Source organism: Bos taurus, chromosome 10 (genome assembly GCF_002263795.3).
Source record: "Bos taurus isolate L1 Dominette 01449 registration number 42190680 breed Hereford chromosome 10, ARS-UCD2.0, whole genome shotgun sequence".
NCBI lineage: Eukaryota > Metazoa > Chordata > Mammalia > Artiodactyla > Bovidae > Bos > Bos taurus.
In genome coordinates, this window is record NC_037337.1 from 12,739,633 (window position 1) to 12,764,608 (window position 24,976).

Here is a 24,976-nt window from a genome sequence, read left to right on the forward strand (position 1 = left end):
TTAGATCTCCCTCTTTTGCATCATTATAGGCAGAATCTCATATCTTTGGATATCCTGTGCAAATTCTTTCATTTCTGAAAAAGGTATTTTTAATGATCAGTAGTGAAACCCTTCCCGCGCCTAGAGCCTATGCTCTGCAACAAGAGAAGCCATGGCAATGAGAAGCCTGAGCACTGCAATGAAGAGTCGCCCCTGCTCACCACAGCTAGAGAAAAGCCTGCACAGCAATGAAGACCCAGTGCAGCCAAAAAACAAAACCAAAAATCCACATTGAAATATCAAAATAGACTGCAAAGTCGTGATACAGCAATGTGATATCGGCATAGGAAGAGAAAAGTTGACCAATTGGACTGTATCGGGGTCAGGTCCTCTGGAAGATGACCCGGTGAATTAGAAGCATAAGAATTCATTTGGGGGTGGGGGGGAAGACAAAAGGGAGAAGTGGGGCATTCAGATCACAATTTAGGATCAATACCTATGCAAGGAGAGTGGGAAAGAAGAAGGATTGGATAGGAAGAACCTCGGACTATAATGCAATTCTGAGAAAATCTTAGTGCAATGGAGAGATCTAGAGAAAGAGTACCCATTAGAAGAGTCCCATTTTGGACAGAACTGGTCCAGTTCTAGTATCCCTATGGTGCTCAGTCCTTGTCTGGGAACAGTCCAGAGGGAGTGTGGGCCTTGGAGGTGTGGCAACTGGAGACCATCAGCAAACTATACTTCTCACAACAGACTCTTTCTTAATATTTACTTTTATTTCTTTGGTTGCACTGTGTCTCAGTTGTGGCAAGCAGGATCATTAGCTGTGGTATGCGTACTCTTAGTTGCGGCACGTGGGATCTAGTTCTCTGACCAGGGATTGAACCTAAGCCCCCTGCATTGTGAGCACGGAGTCTTAGCCACTGGACCACAGGGAAGTCCCCAACAGCCTCTTTTTTGAAGGGACATCTGAGTAGTGTTCCTCTCTGGCTGTCAGAGGTATATTATGAAGATTAAAGAATAGACTTATTTATATGTATGAAATTTATTTATAATAAATTAGATATTTGTAACAGTGGGGAAAAGATTTTTCAAATAATGATGTTGAAACAATTGGCTATCCATTTGGAAATAACTAATTTAGATCCCTACTTTACTCTCAATTTACATAAAATTCAGATGGAGAAAAAAGTTTTAAAAATCTTTGAAGAAATAAGTTTTTTGAAAAAATCTTGCGTGGAGAGGAAGCCTTCTAATGTGATATGCAACATTCAGAAACCAAAGGACTGTGAGAGATTTGAGTAAATAAAAAGTTAAAACTTCTGTATGGGAAAAAACTTAACTATGCTTAACCATCTTAAGCATCTTAACTAGCTCGGGGCTGTTTATCCAAAGCACAGAATGCCTTATCCAGGTTTTTTCATCTTAAATTCTTCTCAGGATGCACTCTTGCACTGTGGGTGACCGCAATGGGTTGTGATTTAATCCTTGTGTAAATGAATGATGCATGATACTCGGTTCTTTTTTTTGTTCACAGGTGAACCTGAGAAATGCTCTGTTTCACACAGTTAAAATATTTTCCCTTCAGAGTGGGATATTTAGACTTTAAAACACCAGAGTATTAGGGGAACTTCTAAGGCAGGAGAGACAGTGTACAGTGCGTTTCAACCTATTTGAGCATGAAACCCTTCCTTTGAGGAATACTATTGACCTTCTCAGGATGCACATTGAGAAATAATGACTTAAGGGGAAAAGTTCATGATTATTTCTCTGGCATTAATGGCCTTACTTAACATGCTCTTATCGTCTAATCTTCTCCACTTCCCCAGATGAGCTTCCTTACTTGCTTCTTCCTTCAGGAGTCAATGCTAGCTCCTCCCCTTCCAGGTAGTTCTTTGTTTTTCCTATTTATTTGACTGCACCAGGGCACCAGGTCTTGGTTGTAGCACATGGGATTTTCAGTCTACCTTATGGCATTCGGATCTAGTTCTCTGATCAGGGATCCAACCCAGGTCCCCGGACTGGGAGCTTAGAATCTCAGCCACTGTACTGCCAGGGAAGTCCCCAGGGAGTTCTTCCTAATTATCTCAGTCCCTCTGAACTGTGGCATCTGTTGCCAGAATTGCTCAATCTGCTCATGAGTTACTCCTTCAGAACTGTTATTGACCCTTTGGTAAACCTTCTGTTGCTATATATTGCTTTGGAAAGCACTGAAAATGGCACTGTATTAGTTTTCTATTGCTGCTGTAACAAATTACCACAATGTTGGTGACTTGAAACTACAGAAATGTATTACTTTACAGTACTATAGGTCTGAAGTGTGACATGGGTATCCCTGGGCTAAAATCAAGGTACCAGCAGGGCTGTGTTCTTTCTGGTGGCCTTAGGGAAGACTCAGTTTCCTTGCCTTTTCCATCTCCTCTCATTTATATTTTGCCTTTTCCATCTTCTATAAGCCTCTGCATTCCTAGGCTCCTGGCCCCCTTTCTTCATGTTCAAAGCCAAAAGGGCCGGTTGAGGCCTTCTCACACCACAACCCTCTGACCTCCCTTTTCCACTTTTAAGGACACTTGAGAGGACGTTAGGCCCACATGGAGACTCCAAGGATAATTATCCTGTTTTAAAGTCAGTTGATTTGCAACCTTAAGTCCACCTGCAACCTTAATTCCCCTTTGCCACATAATCTAGTATATTCACAGGTTCCAAGGATTGGGACGTGGACATTTTGGGAGAGCCTTTATTCTACTTACTACAGGCACCCTTGATGAAAACTCTAAATTGCACACAGGTGTAGTGAGGTTTGACAATAAACGGGAAAAACTTTTTGGCATAAATATAGTGCTTATGTACTCAGTTGTATCCCACTCTTTGGGACCCCATGGACTGGATAGCCCACCAAGCTCCTCTGTCCATGGGATTTTTCAGGAGTGGGTTGCCACTTCCTCCTTCAGGGGATGGGATCAAACCAGTCTCCTGCATCAGCAGGCAGATTCTTTACCACTGAGCCATAAGTCTCTTCACATAAAGGGAGGCCCTGCTGTGTGATCTTTGGAAATCACTTGAACCTCCCCATCCACATTTCTGAAAAAATGGAAATTGTCATCCTTCGCTCTGCATGTTAAATAAAATAATTATATAACCAGGTTAAGCTTAAAGGATGACAAAAAGGGTTCAAGAAGTTCTTGATGAATTTTGATGAGGAGGGTGGGCGAGGTTCTGTGAATACATCTGGAGACAGTTTGGGAGATTTCTGGAGAGAAGGAGTGGAAAGTGCCTGCCCTCGTATGAAGTTGGAGGTTGAAAATTCTAGCAAAAAGAATCACCTTTTCATGGAAGCTTTCGAAGAGGGCCGAGGTTAAAAAAAAAAAAAGGGCTAAGTGTAGAGGATACTTAGGAGACACCTAGGTAACAGTACAGAACTGAAGGAAATGCATGTGGTCTTCCTAGGCAACTGAGTTTTGTGGCATTCCCTCCCTCCTTAGTTCAAAGACACATATACCCCGCAGGTGTACAAGAGTCACTTTGTGAATAAGTACATGACTTAAAAATCGTGGCCAGGGAAAAAACAAAACCCAAACCAAAAAGTGAAAGGAGTACAGGTTCCACCGAGATTTGAACTCGGATCGCTGGATTCAGAGTCCAGAGTGCTAACCATTACACCATGGAACCGCCACGCTCACGGTTCTGCCTTCGGCTCTCTAATCCTTAGAGAACCCCGCCCCCATCCACAAACCGACCACCAGAGGCAGTGCTGAAGCGCTCTCCAGTGCCCTGCTTCCCCGAATAACGGCGAGTGGAGTGAGGGAGAGACTATTATGTATGGAGAGCAGCCTCTGTAAGTGAGGTTAGCCGGGAGTACCGCGCTCATTAAGCCACTCGAAACACCTGCGAGTCCGGGAAGCTTGGACGACAGACGCCAAACTTGTGTACACCCCCTTTATTGGGCTGAGGGGCGGGGCGCCGCCCCCGGAAGTACTTCCCCCTATGGGTGGGGGCCTGCCGGAAGTGGCGTAGCGGCAGGGAGGGGTTCTTTACCGGGTCCGGCAGCTGAAGCTCGGCGTTCGGGTTACCCCTGCAGCGACGCCCCCTGGTCCCACCGGTACCACTGCTGCTCCCGCCCCTTCGTTTCTCGGCCGCGCAATGGGCACCCGCGACGACGAGTACGACTACCTCTTCAAAGGTGAGGCCGTGGGCTCTGGAACTCTCCCTCGAGTCCCGGTTTGGGGGCCCGGGACACTCCCGGGGGACCCGCCCGCGGGTTGCCCCTGTTCTGAGATCGGCCTTCCTCAGCTCTTCCTCTCTGTGCGGCTTATCCTGAGGTCCCCCAGCTCAGCCCCTTTCCTTCCACTCACGGATGGGGGTCCTCACCACACAGCGGTCTCATAGCGACCTCCCCAGAGGCCTTAGGAAGCCTCACAGTCCCTACCCTGCGCCCCTCTCGTGGCCGGCTGCCGTCTCTCAAATCGCCTTCTTTCCTCCCCGGGTTCGGGGCCCCCTTAATGGGGCGCCCCCCCCACCATCCATCTTTTCGGGTTCAGCGCCCCCTCCCCTTCGGTATACACCCTTCCTGAGCCCCTCAGACAGGCCCTTACCCTCGTTCTTCACCTTTCTTTCGGCGCACTCTCCCATACAGATCTTTTTCTTATCTGCCTCCCTTTTCCCTCGGGCGAACCCTTTCCCTGCCCTCGGACAAGCCGCCTCTCCTCGCCCTCTTCTATCCCCGGGGCCAGGCCCTGGTTAAAAATCCGAGCGGGTCGGCGGCCCCACCCCCACCCACCCCACACTTCTCGTGGTCTGAAACCTCGCATGGCCCCCGGCATTGGTAGCTCTTTTTCTGCCTTCCCTCCGCGAGTAGTTTACGAGCTCTCCCACGTCGCTCGTGCGACCCCGGCGGTGGGGGGTAGGGCAGGAGGGATTGTCCCAGCACCCACGCGCGCACTTGTCGCAGTGACCGGGCAGACCGATGTGACTTCCCACCCAGCCTTCTTTTCTCCTGCCTTCCCTACCCAGAGGCAACCAGCCTGGGATAACTCTTGACTGTCCGAGACTAGGGGTTGCGGATGGGTGGTGGCTGTTATCCTTGCCAGACCTGAAGGCCCAGTTCCTGAGCAGGAAAGGTTGTACGCTGCACAAATAGCTTGCTTTATCGCTACGGACTGGTTGCTTCCTGCTGCAACATTGGGAGGATCCAACCTTTCGGTGTTTTTAGAACAGGAAGGGAAGCGTCCTGGTTGGCCACATACCTTTCCCCAAAGGTGGGGGAGCATGGGGAAGTTGTGTGCTCTTTGGTCAAATTAAATATTTTTCATAAGATAGGGGGAACCATGTAGTGCCCTTGGACAAAACATAGTGGAGGATGGGGAGTGAAAAAAAGAATTGCTTATTGGTTAGTCCGGAAAGAATCCAAATAGTTTTTTTTTTTTTTTTTTGTAATCGACAAAGATAATGGGTACAGCTTTCCTTGAGAGGAAAGTACAGTAAATGCTTTTGTTGTTGGATGAATGCTCTCTCTCTGATGCTGTTTCTCTGGTCCGGAGTTAGGAGGGCAGCCATCAGTAGTATGCTGAACAAAGATCATTACCAGCGAGTAAGAAGCCATTACTATTAAAGCTTTACAGTGAAGGGTGGAGTTTGAAAAGAATGTTAAGCTTAGTGACTCTTTCTGACTTTGCCACTGGGTGCTAAGTATGGTTGACTAAACAAAGCAGGAAACATTGCTTCACCAGTACTCTGCAAACCTTGGCCTACTAGTTGATGGGCCTACCGCCACTTACTCTTCTGGGCCAGAAATTTTTCTGTAGAGTGAGTACCTTCAGTATCCACTCCCACCGCCTGACAGTGGGAAGTTGTTCACAGAGAAGAGGGTACTTAATCATTTTACAAATACAAAAAAGAAACATGCATTAGTTTACATTCTGTTGGCTGAAGGCTTCTGAAATCTGGTGAGATTACTTCAGTGAGACCCTGGAGACTGGGGTGTAGTCATTAAAGGGAGATTTGTTTTTTTACATAAGGGCTGCTTTTGAAGTAATTAATTTAGGACAAGATAGACTATCAGAGTATTTCTCTTGTTTGGTTTACAACTTGAATGTTGGTTATAGAACCTAGTTATTTCCTCCCCCAAAATATTTAGTACCCTGGATTGGCTTAATGGATTTTAATTTAGCTTTGGGGTTTAGACCACTTTGCTAACAATGATTGAGAAAGCACAGGGCTTTGGAATCGCACAGGCCTGGTTTCAAATTACTGCCTCAGGTCGTATATTTGCTTTGTGACCTTGGGAAAGCTGACTCTTTTGAGCCTCAGTTCCCTCATCTGTAAAAAGAAAATAGTATCTCTCAGGACTGTTGTGAGAATTAAGTGAGACTGTAAAGTTTTAGCTTCTCTGAGAACTCAGATAATGTTAAAGAAGTTACTGTGGTTCTTACAGTTTTTTTGTTTTTGTTTTTATTTTCTTAAAACCGTAAATCTATAACTGGAAGAGCATTTAAGTATTAGTAAAGAAACTTAAAACTAGAGCCTTCTAAAGTATTTTAAAGTTCCACAGGTTTTGGTTTCATTTGTTGTACACTTTGCTGTTTAATAGAATGTTTTTAAAAATTCTGCTGAGAAAGATTTCCACTTTTTAAAAAAGCTCTTAATAGTATATGAGTCACTTTTTAACTTCTGTGATTATATAGCCAGTTTCTTATTTATACAATTTTAATTTAAAGAGAAGCAACAATAATTTCATTTTAAAATGGTTTTATTCTTTGTAGATATTCCCTGAGATGAGCTGCAGCTGTCTACTTGGAAGAAAACTTATCCTAGCAAACTTAATAGTTGAGGGAATTATAAATTAGTTTGTAGCTCTAATCAGTTGAAAATGAAGGGATATCCTGATTGGTGTAGGATGGAGTGCTTCAAGTGGAAGTGTAATGTGGGGAGAGTAGGAAAATTATTTTAAATTATGTATTTGTTCTTGAACATTAATCTTTAGCTCAACAGTGAGACTGCTGGTGGTGGTGAATTTTAATTTTAAAACTTGACTGTTTTAAAAATGTTAATTCTACATTTACACACTGTGATTAAGGCCCTGTGGGACAGACACGTAAGTGAAGTATAAATCAATCATAGTTCCTGTTGACAAATATTGTGGTAGACATTAACTCAATCAGAGTCACATATTCTGAAAATATCTGTGTACGTAGTCTACACCATTTTCTTTTCAGTCTAATTGAAGGTCAGTAGTAATTAACCATCAGCTGATTGTTAGTGGGGCTGATCAGAGGAACTTTGCTGTCTTGCATCTTGATAGTTTTTCTTTCACAACTTATGGTTGAGCAATTTGGGTTCTGCTGAATCTAGAAAAACTTGTCTAGACTTCAGCCTTATTTAATTTTAAAAAAGACTCTTGGTGAGTTTGGACTATGAATATAGTTGAAAGTAGAAAGATCTCCAAGTTTATTTATAAACCAGTGTGAAAATTATCAGTTACTTCAGGTTATAACTGTTAGGTCTGAGATATTATGATTGATTTGTTGAATGAAATTTTTGTCTAGTACATTAGTTTGTAACAGACTGTATAAAACTAAATGTGGTTGAAGAGTTGGAAATTCTTATTAAATAATGGTCAGTTAATGCGTATATTCTTTTTATAGCTTTTAGCAGCCTAGTATTTGATATATAATGAACCAAATTTAGTATTAGATGAGGTTAACCAAGTGATAATGAATATTATCAGATTTGTTTAAGAAATGTGACGTTTCATATACAGATTCTATTATTTAATTTATACTTACACACACACATATATTTTACGTAGATGGCTACAGTTATAAAATGTTTAAAGTGGAAGAACTTTAAGATACTAGTGATAAAAAGTAAGGAAAGTCACTGCAAATTTCTTTCTTGAACTATAGGATGTAATCATATAGTGGATCATATTTAAAAAAAGCAATTAAATATTATCATCTTAATTAAACTGTTTTTGGTCGGAAACTAAGTTTGAGTCTGTTAACTTTTGATTTGTTTTTAAAATCACAGTGAATTCTTTTCAGTTATTCAGGTAACTTAATCCATTCTAGTTTGTTTATTATTTAGTGAGCCTAAATATAACCTTTCTTGGTGCAGTTTCTCATTTGGTAACTGCATAGAAGAAGTTTTCCATATTGTGTCATTTCTCAGCAGCATCTTGGCAGTGCTGTTCTTAAAGAAGCAATATCTTCTGTTGTCATTTAAGATATAATCCTTTAACAAGTCGCTAGTCATAATTCTTGTCAACCTTGCCTGTGTCTAGTTGAGATAACTTTTCTACTGTATGAAGTATTCATGTATCTTGAATTATTTTCAGATAAGGGTGCTAGTAATAATTTTTATGTTAAAGTTAATTGGTTATATCAAGGGAAAAAATGTTCTTACTAAATGTCTTTATGACAGTGCAAAGATTTGAGAATGGGGAGACAGAATATAATCGATAAAGTGGAAGTTAAAAGGCAAGAAACCAAAACTTGAAAGTATTAGAGTTTTTGTGGGATGGAGTTATTGAGTTATATGTTTTCCAAAGGCATTGTCATTCTGTTTGTTTTTATTTAGCTTTTTTGGCTGCACCATGTGGCATTTGGGATCTTAGTTCCCCCACTAGGGGTCAAACCCGTGCCCCCTTCCGTGGAAGGGCGTGGAGTCTTACCATTGGACCACCAGGGAAGTCCCGGCAGTGTCATTCTAGATGTCTTGCTCTTTGGCTTTGAACTAAGTGATTGGTTTCTAAACTGATTCATCTGACTGGTAAATCTGAGTGCCTTGGAAGTAGAAATGTTCAACTTTTGGGTTTTTCCGTTTCCTATTCCTACTTCAAGTGAAGCTTTTATACCTCAGTGCTAGTGTGGGGCCAGGAAAGATTCAAAAGAGGTGTCGTCAGCAGAACATCCACCCTTTTGAACTGAGGCAACCTTAGTTCCCTACTAAGTGAGTATACTCTGCTAATAGGGTAGACTTTTATTACTGAAACTGGAATTTTACCTCACATTTAGAATGGAGGACCTTGAAAACTAACTTAGGAATCAGCTGTAGTACACTATAAAATTGGAAATGTTTTTATATGTTACTTTCATGACCTTACCGTCTTCTTCCCTGGTAGAAGCATTTACTGTATTGTCTGTGTTTGCTGTAGTACTTTTGACACCCTCTAATTGACTAACTGGAAATAACTGTGCCTTTTGCTGCATGGAGTCACTGCTGCCTGGGTGATTTTTTTTGCTGAATCAGCTGATAGAGGAAGCCAGAAAGATATGCATTTGACAGTGTACTCTCTCCAAGACTGTCCAGAGGCCGGCTTACATCCGTTCTCGCGCATAATGGACGGTCTGCCCTCTGGCCCGAGTGCAGGGAGCTCTCACAGCGTTTCCTTCCCTTGCCATGTCCCCCTTCCGCTGAAATACCAGTCTCTTTAGTAAGGCATGGTCTTACACCTTGCTGTTACTCTTGAGTGTTTGATTATTTATTCCTGGTATCTAATAAATCAGTTAGCTAGTAAAGAACTGAGAAGATGCGTTAGCAGTCAATAGTAGGAGTAAGCATAATATTTTCTGAAACATTGATAAAAAAACTTCTACCAAGGAAAAAATGTTATCAAGCTCAGATTCTGAAAACCTGTGAGCTTTTGTTCTTTAAGTTCAGATAGAAACACTTTAAAACAACTGCCTATTTCCCCATTGTTTTTGAAGTGTGATATATCACCTTAGGTGAGAAAGAATCCACTGTAGTTAGCTTGAAAATAAACTACTTCCTATAGTAATCAGAGGATATAAATTCATCTAATCAGTCAAACAAACCTGTTTCTTCTTCTTTTTTAAGTCATCAGTGAAAGTTATGACTTCCTTTGCCTTTGACTCAGAGTAAGTCAAAATTATTAGTCAGCTTTCTAGGGCTCCTTGATTTTGGAGGGGTCTCTAGTTTCTTGCTAGTCTGATAAATGTAATTATGGGAGGGTCATTGTAGCTTCTGTGATCTGGGTGGCAAAGTTTATAAACTTGCTGCCTACTGTGTTAAATGTGTTCATTTTGCTTAGATATGAGTCCTGAGGTCACACCCAGGCTTTGATGAAACTAAGTAGAACATACTTAGGGCACTAACATCCTTTGTTGCTTTCATGTCTAATACATTTTCATATCACAGATTGTTCATTTGATTTAGGATTTACCTCTCAAGTATAACCTTGTAAGGTAATAAGTTTGATATAGTGTTGATTGTTAAATTAATGCATTAGCCTGTCATCAGTGCCTAGTAGACCTATGATTAATATTTGCATTTGTAAGACAGGATACTAAGTAGATGATGGGTGGAAGTCACTATGCAGGTAGAAACACATTAAAAAGAATAAATTGATTTTATCGATTGGTAACATGAGCATTCAACTCTTCCTCCCTACCCTCATTCCTTTTTTAAAAATCTGATGCCCTATCTTTTTTGCTTTAAAACATGATGGTCTTCTGAATATGTGTGCCTCATCCATCTGACATTAAGTACTTTGTCTTTTTAGTTGTTCTTATTGGAGATTCTGGTGTTGGAAAGAGTAATCTCCTGTCTCGATTTACTCGAAATGAGTTTAATCTTGAAAGCAAGAGCACCATTGGAGTAGAGTTTGCAACAAGAAGCATCCAGGTTGATGGGAAAACAATAAAGGCACAGATATGGGACACGGCAGGGCAAGAACGATACCGCGCTATAACATCAGCGTAAGTCTCAGCATTTTTAAAACAAATTTTATTTATTTTTGGCTGGGCTGGGTCTACATTGCTACATGCGTGGCACTCTGGTTGCAGCACGTGGCTCATGGGCTTAGTTTGCTCCACAGCACGTGGAATCTCCCCAGACCAGGGATCAAACCGGTGTCCCTTGTATTGGTAGGCGGATTCTTAACCATTAGACCACCAGGGAAGTCTCTCAGCATTTTTAAGTTCTGTGAAATAGCTACCAAAGTGGATTAGCTGACTTTTGGTATTGGAAAAAAGTACTGTTTTGTTTCCTTTAAAGAATTCCTGTATTAGTATTCTAAAATTCGTGTGTTTAAAAAAAAAAAAGTGTGAGAGTGTGTGTGTGTATATACATACATAGTTCATATACTTAGTCTTGTCTGGTGTTCTCTCCCATCTTATGGTTGTTTTCTAATAGTTAAATACATTTTTCTGTTTTCAGATACTATCGTGGAGCTGTAGGTGCCTTATTGGTTTATGACATTGCTAAACATCTCACATATGAAAATGTAGAGCGATGGCTGAAAGAACTAAGAGATCACGCTGATAGTAACATTGTTATCATGCTTGTGGGCAATAAGAGTGATTTGCGCCATCTCAGGGCAGTTCCTACAGATGAAGCAAGAGCTTTTGCAGGTTAGTGGTACGAATTCTGTGATATTACAGTGCTTCTGTATTTCTTAGTTTTCATGACCCTTCCAATGAGGGTAATGGGTTGCAACAGTTCTGGAAAGGTAAACGTGAATGCTTAACAGATCTTGTTTTGAAAATGCATGATGACTGTATGACTCTCTTGCTTAACTTTGAGTTATTAGACTTGTAGTATTGAGTTTTTGCTGCCAAAAATTGAATATAAATACTATCTTTTCTCTCCCTGAAAGTGGTAGATAAAATCTATGTTTGTTCTGTGCTTCCTGCTTTTTTCCATCATGTCTTTGTTTTACCAAGACTTGTTCTATGCGGGTCTGAAAAGTAGTGGCCCAGGGAGTGTAAAGGACCAACCGGGATGTAGCTGCTTTGGAGTTATAACTTTTTTGGCTTAATAGAGAATCTGCCTATCTTGACTCTGTATTGGTGGTAGGGGCAGCCTACCAGAGGGCAACATTGTACATTCTTGACTAGTGCACGATGTGAGCTTTCACTGTTGATTATGCTGTGACTAAAATTTTCTGTTTTCTAGTCAAGAAGCTTTGTTTCAGACAATAGTAACAGAATTCTAAGTGAATCACATATACCCCCCCTTGTTCATACCATGGCTGTATGTTAGGGGGAAGCTCAGTAAGGGTGAAATTGGCTGGGCATTTGGTAAGTTTACTGCATTATGCCCACTGTTATTCATTGCCAATGGTAGTGTTTAGATGTAGCAAGTATTTGTTTTAATTAAGAAGCCAATGAAAATTCTCATTTTTAATCTACTAAAGTGGAAGTAGCATGGTGTTCTTATTGCTTAAGAAGTGGGGGAGAACCTGGGGTTTAAAAAGTTGTTATTTTCCCTTTGAAGGTCTGAGTGTATTACGTCCCTTGTATTTTTAAATTTGACAAGACTGAAGTTTTGTGTCTCCCTACAGAAAAAAATGGTTTGTCATTCATTGAGACATCTGCTCTAGACTCTACAAATGTGGAAGCTGCTTTTCAGACAATCTTGACAGGTAAGACTTGCATTTTTAGATTAGACCAGTGGGAATTAGAAGTAGTAGAAAGGTAATTTAAACAAATTAATCAGAAAACTAAACTATAAAATCACGCTAAGAATGACTATCATTTGAGAGCTGTTGTAGTTACATTCATCCTAACTCATCTGGTTTATAGTGGGAAAAATACTTTGAAAGTAATGCATTCACTTCTGTTATTACTTTAGTCTGTGCATACCATGCTTCCTGGTCATAAACACAAAACAATGCTTAATGGTACTTTTTTATAAGGTAAATATTGAAATCCCATTTATGGAAAGATGAATGCCCTTTTGAAATTCAGTAAAGAAAAGGTGTTCTTGGTTCTGATGTGTTATAGAAGCACCTAGGAAAATACATATTCTTAAAAACTTGGGAAACAAAAGGTAAAATTCTCCCACGATTTATTATTGTATAAGAAGCAATGTGGAGAAAAGCAGCCAGTGATAACATACTGAAAAGTTTTAAAAAGTAGTGGAAAAGAAATAAAATTCATGGTCTTTTGGAATGTGGATGTGTAGACCATGTCAACCTCAGGGGTGAGAGAATATTTTATTTATAGTGACTCAGATTTGGAGATTTTCAGGTGGCTCAGTGGTAAAGAATCCACCTTCCAATGCAGGAGACACAAGAGATGGGACTGAGATCCCTGGGTTGGGAAGATCCCTTCGAGGAGGAAATGGCAACCCACTCCAGTATTCTTGCCTAAGAAATCTTAGGGACAGAGGAGCATGGTGGGCTGCAATCCATGGGGTTGCAAAGTCAGACACGACTGAGCAACTGAGCATATTTACCCTCACTTTAATAGAATGAACAATTTATCTGAAAGTTTTATCTTAATCCTCTAATAAATGTGTGTGTGTTAGTCACTCAGTCATGTCTGACTCTTTGCAACCCCATGGACTGTTGCCCGCCAGGCATTTATGTCCCTGGGGTTCTCCAGGCAAGAATACTGGAGTGAATTGCCATTCCCTTCTCCAAAGGATCTTCCCGACCCAGAAATCAAACCCTGGTCTCCTGCATCGTAGGCAGATTGTTTACCGTTTGAGCTACTGCTGCTGCTAAGTTGCTTCAGTCCTGTCCGACTCTGTGCGACCCCATAGATGGCAGCCCACCAGGCTCCTCCATCCCTGGGATTCTCAAGGCAGAAACACTGGAGTGGGTTGCCATTTCCTTCTCTAATGCATGAAAGTGAAAAGTGAAAGTGAAGTCACTCAGTCGTGTCCGACTCTTAGCGACCCCATGGACTGCAGCCTACCAGGCTCCTCCATTCATGGGATTTTCCAGGCAAAAGTACTGGAGTGCTGTGCCATTGCCTTCTCCTTGAGCTACAGGGAAGTCTAATAAATACAAAGTACTTTAAAAATGTATATTACTTTTAAGAATTCATAATTTAGAGTGTAGTCTTAATATATAGTGCTCTTATGTGATGTTCTAAAAAGTATATATGGAGAAATGGTTAAGTAAATGAGATTCTAATTATAGTGTAACAAGATTTTATTCTTGGTATGCAGCAGTTGTATTAGAGGCCAACAGATTTTAACTTGTAAAGTGTTAGTCACTCAGTCGAGTCTGACTCTTAATGACCCTGTGGGCTGTAGCCTGCCAGGCTCCTCTGTCCATGGAATTCTCCGGACAAGAATATTGGAGTGGGTTGCCATTCCCTTCTCCAGGGGATCTTCCTGACCCAGGGATTGAACCCAGGTCTTCCACATTGCAAGTAGATTCTTCACCATTTGAGTCACCAGGGAAGCCCTTTAGCTTTTAAATGTTGTCTTATTTTACTGTAAAAATGTAGCGAATAAAACTTAGGGTTTAGGAGCATGGGCTTGGAAGCCTGACTTGTGTTCTAATCCTGGCTCCTTCACTTACTAATGAGCTATGTTAGGCAAGTTACTTAACCTTTCTAGGCCTTAATTTCTTCATATGTAAAGTTGAAATATGTTTTGGGAGTTCTGTTACTTTCTTTTTAAGAGAGGCTTGTATTTATAAATACCTTGTGGTGTAATTTGACTTGACTGTTAATGGTGTGAGTGAAAAGGTTTTGTTTCTGTGAGCTAATCCATAGAAAAGAATTGACTGTTATTGGAAATCTAGACTCCAAAAATGAGTGAGTTCCATACATGTAAAATATTTAACTGCGCCTGGTACATTGTAAACATTGGATATTAGCTAAGTAGCAATTAAAGTATGAAAAAAACTCATTAAAAATAAACTATATTGATGTTTTACATATCTATTTTATTGTAATTCTTTTCTCTTATCAGAAAAATAGTAAATAAAGGTTGGTGCTAGGGTTGGATAAACAGTCTTTGGAACACAGTCACTTTAAAAAAAAAAATCTTTGGGTCAACTTTCACTGCAGATTGTTTAAAGCAGGCAAGATTTTATTGAATATGCCATATGTCTTCAAATCTTGTTTTTTTCATTTTAAGCACTTGTGTGGTTTCTCTTGAGTCAATGTGATAATACTAAATTGAGACCCAGGAGTTGTAGGTTTTACCTTTTACCACTTTGTTCTCATTCGCTCTGTAATTAAAGTCAGTGAACCTCCCTAGTCCTAAGATTCAGTGTTCTAAGATGTGAGTCATCTTCATCTTCTTAAGCCCTCTGAGAAAGCTCGTTTGAAAAAACTTTAATCAGTCCTTGTTGGGTCATTTTTTACGTCCCATCAAATCTCTGTTATAATTCTAGCCCATTCCGATCTCAATTTCTAGCCCATTTATTTAGTGAAAATGAGGCCAAGTGTTTTGTTTCATCTGTGGTTAACAATTTTATGTGTCGTTTTGTAGCATCGAACTTGTGATCCATTCAAACATGAACTAATCAATAAGCAGTGATATATATTGTACTTAAAATGGAACTGTTTTGTGCTGAATGATGAATGTGCTGGCTGTTTCTCTTAAAATTCACTCTCGATTAAGCTTTTGTTACTGCTTAATTAATATTGCTTGAAAGCAAACAAAAGATTAACTTATTACCACTTTTCCTCTCTCTAGTCACTACTTCCTCAACTTCCTGCAGTAAATCTCAGTGTTGATCTGTAGGATCAGAGATGACTGCATATGACTGGAAATTTGTGTTTTGCAGGTGTTAGGATCTAAACTTTTCTGTATACTAATGGGAGTATTAATGCACAGAAAAGACAGGAAATAGAACTGTATTCTCATTTAGGTTTAATTCTGACTTAACAGATTAACAGTATTAAGGGAGTATTTGTATTGTATTTTGATGTTACTGGAAGAAAAAACTAGCTTTTTACTTTTTAAGATGCAAAATTAAATATTAGAAAATGTATCTCCATTGTTACTTCAAAGATAATTTGCGTTGCTTATTTTAGAATAGACCCCTGGCATTCTTGATATGTGTGAATTTGACAGTAACTTCCTGACATAATTTTGCTGATGGTATTTTTAGGAGGTAGTTGGTTAGTGCGTGAGTGAGTCTGATACATTGCATAGCCTCTAGATTTCAGTGCAGCTTTGTTTTCTTTCATCTTCAAGTTCATTAAGCGATGTTATTAATCCATACTTCCATACTGTATTACTTTTTTTCTTTTTGATTTGAATTTTGACTATTTCAGACTTAAGGTTGCAATAGTGGTACAAAGTATTTGCAAATACCCTTAACCCATATTCCTCAGATACTGAGGAATTTTACCACACTTACTCTATTCTTTTTCTTCCTTTCTCTAAATATATAAACAATACTGTTTTGTTTTGCTTTACCATTTGAGAGTGACAGGCATGCTGCTCGTTATCCCTAGGAGCTTTTTTTCAGTGTGTATTTTCCTAAAAACAAGGATATTTAGTATGTCATAGCCATAGTATAGTGGTCAAAAGAGAGATAATAGTGCCTCATCATGGTTAAGCTACAGAGCTTATTCAGATTTTGCCAGCTGTTCCAGTTGTGTTTTTATTAGCAAAAGACAATCTGATCAGATCATACATTGCGTTCACTTATCATAACTCTTCAGTCTCCTCTAATGTGGAATAGTTCCTCAGTCTGTCTTTTGGTTTATTGACATTTCTTGAAGCGTATGGGTCGGTTATTTTGTCATGTCCCTCAGTTTGGGTTTGTCTGATGTTTCTGTTTGATTCAATTCTGGTTATTTGCTTTCAATAGGAATACCACAGAGTGTTCTCAGCGCATCACATCAGGATGCTCACAATATTGGTTTGTCTGATTAGAAACTGGTGATGTTGGTTATGGTGTCTGCCAGGTTTCTCCATGTGATCAATAAGTCCAAGCCATCTTTGTAGTATGGAGACTAAATTCTAAATTCTGTGGTAAAGATTTTTTTTTTTTGGTCCTGTGGCGTGGCTAACAGGATCTTAGTTCCCTAAGCTGAAATTGAACCTGTGCCCCTGCAGTGGAAGTGCAGAGTCCTAACCACTGGACTGCCAGGGAATTCCCAGTTGAAAGAATTTTCGTTCATTTAGCATATTGTCTCTTAAAAGTGGGACTAGAGTTTTCAGACACTAATCTTATTGGAGTAGTAAGGATCTTTTAATCAGGCATAGTAGCTTTGGTTCTTTGCATGTGGCAGCCTTTTAAATAACTCAAATTGGAGCATTTTTGACCTTCAGGAAACTTATATCATGAGCAGTGGGTTTGAAGAAGTTTTAATAAATTCTAACGTGAGCTGTAGTATTAATAGGATAATTCAGGCCTCTTATTTTCACAAGTTTTGGAAGGACTGAAGAATTTTAGCTGTTTTTATTCACCAGGTTGAAACTATTACATTTAACTTAGAATTTACTTTGCATCTTGATAAACACTTCATTAGAGTAGAAATAGGCATATGTCTTTTATTTAACTTTATTTGGTTATATTTAAAGCTATTTTATATTAATATTTTGCTTTATATTTAGATCTCCTACAAGAGATCCTAATGTATGAACGATAAAGCAGAGTTCCTTCTTTTTAACCTAACCTGTCCTTTGGATTTCTTGAAAAGGGTCTGCGCAGGAGTTGGTATATCACATACACTTTGTTCTAAAGGAGAACATGCCCTTTGTAGAGGAAAATATTTGCATCTGGTTTAGCTGATTTAGTCCTGTACCCCTTCCTCCACTTAAATAACCTTCCTTAATCGGATCCCAGCTGGAAGGTGAGTGAGTGAAGTTGCTCAGTTGTGTCTGACTCTTTGCGACCCCATGGACTGTAGCCGAACCAGGTTCCTCCGTCCATGGGATTTTCCAGGCAAGAATACTGGAGTGGGTTGCCATTTCCTTCTCCAGGAGATCTTCCCGACCCAGGGATTGAACTCAGGTCTCCCGTGTTGTAGGCAGACACTTTACCATCTGAAGGTACCTGCTTCCTGTTTTCTTATCAAAGTTTTTTTCTGAGTGACACATCCAGCCACAAGAGATGTTAAGTAATTGTGTAGCTTCTTAGTGCCCATTCTACCTGAAAGAAAATTTTCTCCTCATTTTCTGATCAAGCTTCTTTTTCTTCACTGCCTTGGTCGGCATCTTTTTGGCGATTGGAGCAATGTAGGAGTAATCCATTTCTGCCAAACAGAATGTAGTACTTGCAGGCAGTTATATAACGCTGCTCAAATTTGTTTTCGTTATAATGAGATCTCTAATTATTTACCTTTCGGTGTTCTCTGAGAACTCTGCTTTTTCCTCTTGTCCATTATTTGCTTTTCATGTAAGAACCTGTAAAATATTTTTTGTTTTGGTTCCCCTAACAACATTGAAAACCACTTGTAAAGAAGTTAAATTTATAGAGGGTCTCATTTAATCATTTGTACTTGAAGAAGAGCCATCCAATTTGGGATTAGAGAGAAAACATAATAAAGACTGAAAAGTCTAGTTTCATAGTAAGTTGATGGTTATCTTTTGTCCTTAGTCACTCGCCTGATTGAATGATTTTTCCTTTTTACCCTTGATATACTCTAGTCCCATCCCCTTTTAATGGAAAGAATGTAAATGAAGGCTCTGCCTTCATATCCTTTTTATTTTTATTTATTTATTTTTTTTAAACAACTCTAGTCAGTAGTGTTTATTGTAATCTCATTTTTTTCTCTTGGTTTTTTGAACCACTGTCAACCTTTTAAAGCATGAATTTTAGCCACCTGCTCCCCCAGAAAAGCATAAGAAAAGGTACACTAGCTGTCAGTGTCCTTGTTAGTTTACATACACAGTTGATTATAGTTTGCTCTTGTTCAGCTTTTGGAACATTAGTTTTTTTAATTTGGAAAAAAAAAATTAATTAATGTATTTTCTTTCCTTTAACTTTTTGTTACGGAAAGTTCTCAGCATGCCAAAAGTAGGGTACTGTCATGAGCTCCCATGTAGTCATTGATAACCATCAGTCCAAAGCCTGTCTTTCTTCCACCTACTGCCACCCCCATTGTTTTGAAACAAATTCGAGGTATTATGTCATTTCATTTGTAAACATTTCATGATGTATATCTAAAAGATAGAATTTAAACCCCATAACAATAAAACCACTTAAAAATTGGCAGTAATTCCTTATTGTCCTCTATTACTCAAACAATATTACAATTTCCTGTCTCAAATTTTAATAGTTCAAACTAAAATCCAAATGATGTTTGTACATTGCATTTGGTTGCTGTATTCTTGGACATTTTGAAAATATGATTCTGCTTTTGTTTTTTACCCCATAACTTTATATTAAAATAATCACAATGTCATATATCCAAGAACTTTATGTTCATGTAGTATTATCTAATGTGCAAGTTGTATTCAGATTTGTGTTTTATAGATTTGGTTTTTACAGTTTAAACCTGGGATCTGGTCAAGGAAAACACATTGGATTAATGGAATTGTTACATTTTTGGGTACTGAATAGGGTAGTCACTGACTATAGGTGGTTGTTACGCACTTGAAGTATGGCTATTGGACTGAGGAGTTGGATTTTAAATTTTATTTACTTAAATAGGCAGTTAATGCATATTTAATGTAAATAGATGGGCCAGAGCCCACATCTAAAGCATTTATTTTCGATTTTTAATGTATTTTGTGCGTAACGTTTGTTGAAGTCTTGGCCAAGGGACTTCCCTTGTCCGGTGGCTCAGGCTCTGTGCTCCCAGTGCAGTGGGGCCAGCTTTGATCCCTGGTTCCGGGAACTAGATCACACATGCTGCAACTGCAGAATATGCTTCAACCAAGGCCTGGCACAGCCGAAAAAGAGTCTTGGCCAGTTGTCCTATAGAATGTCCCTCAGTCTGGATTTATCTCATTATTTCCTCATGATAACTTCATTTTAAACATTTTTTGGTAGGAATATATAGGTGTCATTCATAAGAATATGTTACACTTCACAGTACCACATAATAGGAGGCATATTGTGTCAATTTGTCCCATTTTTAGAATTCCCTTACTTTTAGAGGGTGTTTTTTCCTGAGGAAGCACTGTGAAAACAAAATAAGATCTATTCTTTGTAAGGAGTTTATATAGTCAGCAGGAGCTACTTTTAGGCAGTGCACTGTAAGACCAATTTATTAAAAATACAATTATTTATTAAATAAGGACACTTGCTGTAGGACATGATTTTGAGCAAACTCCAGGAGATAGTGAAGGACAGGGAAGCCTGGCATGCTGCAGCCTATGGGGTCGCAAAGAGCTGGGTATGACTTAGCAAATGAACAACAATAACTTGCTGTAGAGGAATTTAATAATAATTTATCATGTACTTAGTTATTGATCCCCTACTATTAGGTTGGTGCAAACATAATTGCAGTTTTGGACTGTGAATTTTAAGTCATTATAACTAGGCTCAAACACATCTTTATTAATCAAAATAGGAACCATTATAATCAGCACATTTTTGTCAATGAGAAATAAGTGTTTTTTTTATTCCTGTAGTGCAAAATTTGTGCTTTGGGATTCAGCAGACTCTTGGAAGACATTTTCTCCATCCTGCTGGTTGTGGAAGCACTTTCCTGGAAAAAAATTTTCAGGATGCTTTAAGTAGTAATCAGTTGTCGAGAGGTCAGGCGAATATGGCAGATGAGGCTAAAGTTCCGTGGCCCAATTTGTTCAACTTCTGCAGCGTTTGGTTGTGCGATATGCGGTTGTGCTTTGTCATGGAGAAGAATTGGGCCCATCCTGTTGACTGATGCTGGCTTCAGGCATTGCAGTTTTCCGTGCATCTCATCTAATTGCTGAGCATGCTTCTCACATATTATGGTTTTGCTGGGATTCAGGAAGCTGTACTGGATCAGACTGGCAGCAGACAACTGAAACAGTGGCCATGACCATTTTTTGGTGTAAGTTTGGCTTTGGGAAGTGCTTTGGAGCTTCTCGGTCCAGTCACTGAGCTGGTTGTCATTGGTTGACATCTAAAGTCCACTTTTCATCACGTCACAATTTTTGATGGAGAAATGGTTTGTTGTTGTTGCTTAGGACAGGAGAAGATGCTATAAAATGATGATTTTTAAAATTTTTCAGTCCACTCATGAGGCACCCACTTACTTTGCTTATTCACCTTTCCAATTTGCTTCAAATGTTGAATGACCGTAGAGTGGTCGATGTTGAGTTCTTCAGCAAGTTCTCGTGTAGTTGTAAGAGGATCAACTTTGGTGATCCTCTCAGTTGGTCATTGTCAACTTCTAAAGGTCAGCCACTGTGGTTCTCATCTTCAAGGCTCTTGTCTCCTTTGCAAAACTCCTTGAACCACCACTACACTGTACATTCGTTAGCAGTTCCTAGGCCAAACACGTTGTTGATGTTGCGAGCTGTCTCCACTGCTTTACGACCCATTTTGAACTTGAATAAGAAAATCACTCAAATTTGCTTTTTGTCTAACATTTGCCAAGTCTAAAATAAATATAAATAGCAAGTAATAAGCCATTAGCCAAAAAAAAAGAAATGGAAGAAGTGCCCATTAAAATGATGTATAACATAACTTTTGAGCAAGGAGATCAAACCAGTCCATCCTAAAGGAAATCAGTCCTGAATAGTTATTGGAAGGACTGATGCTGAAGATGAAGCTCCAGTACTTTGGCCACTAATATGAAGAACTGACTCATTGGAAAAGACCCTGATGCTGGGAAAGATTGCAGGTAGGAAGAGAAAGGGATGACAGAGGATGAGATAGTTGGATGGCATCACCAACTCGATGGACATGGGTTTGAGCAAGCTTTGGGAGTTGGTGATGGACAGGGAAGCCTGGCATGCTGCAGTCCATGGGGTCACAAAGAGTTGGACATGACTGAGTGACTGAACTGATAACCACATTTATTTAAGAGTGTGTTTCAGTATCAAATGACAAAGTTCAACAGTGCAAAACTACAGTTACTTTTGCACCAACCTAATATGCTGGGGATACAGCATGAAAAAGGTAGTACAGTTTTGGTCCTTATAGTTTGTTGATTGAAAAAAAGGCACAATCTGAAAGTTGAGAATTACATTTTTTATTTGGTGGACTTGCCCTAAGTCCAGGAGGCAGCCTCTCAGATAGCTCTGAGGAACTGTTTAGAAGAGTTAGGAGAGGAACCAGGATATATAGGAAGTTTTGGAACAAAAATCGGGTAGTCTGGATTCAAAACTGAAGAAAACCAGACATCTCAAGTTAATGAGTTTAGGGCTGTCCTGTGTATGGGAAGTCTGAAATCATTCTTTTGATATGCACCTTAACTAGCTAGTTAAGGTGCATATCAAAAGAAGTCTTCCCTGGTGGCTCAGACGACAAAGCGTCTGTCTACAATGCTCGAGACCTTGGTTCGATCCCTGGGTCGGGAAGATCTGCTGGAGAAGGAAACGGCAATCCACTCCAGTATTATGTTGCCTGGAAAGTCCCATGGACAGAGGAGCCTGGTAGGCTATACAGTCCATGGGGTCGCAAAGGGTCTGAGTGACTTCACTTACTTAACTAGTTAGTACCAGTATATTACTTTTCTCCATCCTCAATTCCCTCAGGGTGCTTCTTTGGGGAGAGCGGGTGGGTGTGGTGGCTGATGGCCCAGCATCTTCTGCTTACTGATATGGCAGGGGACATTTAGTGGAAGAGGTGGATGCTAAACAGTTTTGCTAAGTGTCCTAGAAAATCTTAAGTTGCCTGTTTTGAATGATTATCTCATTGCAATTTAACTTTAGTTCAGAAGGCATTGATAACACATTATCTTTCCATTCTTCTTTTCCAAGAGTTCTTTGGGATTTTGACTTGTCTATGAAGTTGTATTCTTCACTACATACAGAAATACCTACTGGGTCTGATAATGCAGATTTAAATATTTTTCTGTGGTACAGTGTCAATATATGTAGGTTTTTTTTTGATAAGGTTAGAAATTTAGATCTAAGCCCTATAATCTCTTTAGACCAAGATTTATCTAACTGGTTGGTAAACCTTTCCCTCTGGAATGGAAAGCCTTTGTTTCTGTTCTTACCTTAAGAGAAATTGTGAAATAATGGGTTGACTGATCAGTGGCTGGTTGAAAAAAGAGCTTTGAGTATATGAGCTCTGTTCAGTTTATTTGCATTTTTTTCTCTTGTGAATATAACTTCTACCTCTGTGTATCTTTAATTTTTAATCACTGATTTATGGGTCTGTTCACAGTGAGTGTTGCTGTTTCTTTTTTGTTCCCCTCAGAGATATACCGCATTGTTTCTCAGAAGCAAATGTCAGACAGACGTGAAAATGACATGTCTCCAAGCAACAACGTGGTTCCTATTCATGTTCCACCAACCACTGAAAACAAGCCAAAGGTGCAGTGCTGTCAGAACATATAAGGCGTTTCTCTTCTCCCCTAGAAGGCTGTGTATAGTCCAATTCCCAGGTCTGAGATTTAAATATATTTGTAATTCTTGTGGTCATTTTTGTGTTTTATTACTTCCTCATACTTATGAATTTTTCCATGTCTCAAGTCTTTTGATTTTAGCTTTATAAAATCATCCATTTGTCCCGAATGACTGCAGCTTTTTTTCATGCTATGGCTTCACTAGCCTTAGTTTAATAAACTGAATGTTTGGATTCCTCAATTATTGTTTACTTTTCATCATGGAAGCTGTCACTGTAGGACATAATAGAACTTGATCCCTTGAAGCTCAGACCTGTTGGTCTTGATTAAATCAAATTAAGAAGACTGTAGAAATAAGCTATCATTTTGCCACAGAGCAGCTTATAATTAACACTCTTCTCTCAGTGCAGAGTATATTTCCATAAATCTAAGAATTGCCCTATAAACATAGTAGAATTTTGAGAGCTTATAAATTTTCCATTATTCTGGAAGTCAATTTCTAAAATGCCTTAATAGGATTATGTAGTTTAGTAAATTTTGTTTTTTAATTTTTGTAAACATCAAAGTTGATTAGAGAGGGGGGAACACTTTTTTCTCGACAAGAATTATCTTAATAAACACAAAAGACTGTGATGATTTCAGTAGTAGCATGGTTATGGGGCCATAAGTCACACAGTGCTGCCTGGCAGGCTGGGAACCGGAGAGACTGGTGGAATTCCATCTGAGGTGCCTTTGTTACAGTGATCAGGCAGCCCAAGTCATTTAACTTCTCTAATTTCCCAGCAGTATATTATGTGGCATTTTATTGCTCAGGCAATAACTGGTTTAATGCGCTTAGTCTCTGATGGCAAAGTGTTAATTTTGTCTTAAAACCTTCCAGTAAATGCAACCTAGTTTTATCACCATAGCCACCAGCAGGCATGGATAATTATTTTAACAATGCTGATTTTTGAGTTTTGTAGTATATTATGGAATATAGTCCAGTTAAATATCTGGTTTCAGTATGTTAAAGAATACAAGAGAGGTTAATTTCTGCTCAAGTGGTACCACTTAAAAGGCATGTATTCTTTTAGTATATAGATGAAATAGTACCTTGAGTTTAAATAGAATGCATTAGGCATTGTACAAACCTGAAAGTTTTCTTCCACTACATTATTGAAATCAATGGAGCAACTCATTTTTCATTCTGAAATGTGCACACTAATATTTAGTTTTATTTTTTTGTGAATAATATTAAGCACTTAACTCTGAAGTGTTCTGAAAGTTGTGTCAACTAAAGTGATACGATTCAGGATGGTGGAATATCCCCAAAATATACATGTGTGTGGGCTTGCCTAGATTACTATGTTTCATAGTTAATCTGTCTTTTGCGGTGCTCATGACGTGTGGGGCACACGGAAGGCATTGCTGTGGTCAGTCTACTTAGTTTTCCTCTGTAGCCCTTTTATTATTTTGGTGTATTAGTTATGAAGATACTACTATCTCCTTGTAAATCGCTACTTTGTATTTTATGCATGCTCTGTAACTTGATTTTTTTTTTTTTAAGTTACTGATTTGGAATATATTCACATTCTAATAAACAGTTATAGGGGGACTATTCTTTATGTTGTCAGATTATATTTTTCCTTTGAGTGCTTTGGATGTAGCCATGAAATATTTGCTTCTGATGATAAGAGCATAGGTCCTTGGATAACAGAGTAAACTACTGAATTGGAGGCATCATTATGTGAATTCAGCTTTGATTTTAGACATAGAGTTCAATTATTCTTGGAAAAAGTATTACCAAAAGCATCAGGAAAGTAATCTCTGTACTTTGGTACGTAACAGCGTCACCAGTCCCAAGAAGAGGCTCCATCGCTATTTTACTCAAAATCGATAGT

General features: G+C 39.2%; 1 protein-coding gene and 2 non-coding genes across 3 annotated transcripts; 1 reads left to right on the forward strand and 2 right to left on the reverse strand.

The window, feature by feature from the left end:
• Positions 1–3,576: 3,576 nt before the first annotated feature.
• Positions 3,577–3,648, reverse strand: TRNAQ-CUG (transfer RNA glutamine (anticodon CUG)). Its single transcript has one exon. It is a non-coding gene; the product is annotated as a tRNA-Gln (tRNA).
• Positions 3,649–3,693: 45 nt separating this feature from the next.
• On the reverse strand, positions 3,694–3,773 carry MIR2290 (microRNA mir-2290). The gene has a single exon (NR_030835.1). It is a non-coding gene; the product is annotated as a microRNA mir-2290 (primary transcript).
• A 239-nt stretch (positions 3,774–4,012) lies between these two features.
• On the forward strand, positions 4,013–23,265 carry RAB11A (RAB11A, member RAS oncogene family). Its single transcript, NM_001038162.2, is given in 5 exon segments — positions 4,013–4,159; positions 10,499–10,694; positions 11,155–11,348; positions 12,281–12,361; positions 22,949–23,265. Coding segments are annotated over 5 exon segments (651 nt in total). The 5' UTR covers positions 4,013–4,119; the 3' UTR covers positions 23,089–23,265.
• The last annotated feature ends 1,711 nt before the right edge of the window (positions 23,266–24,976 follow it).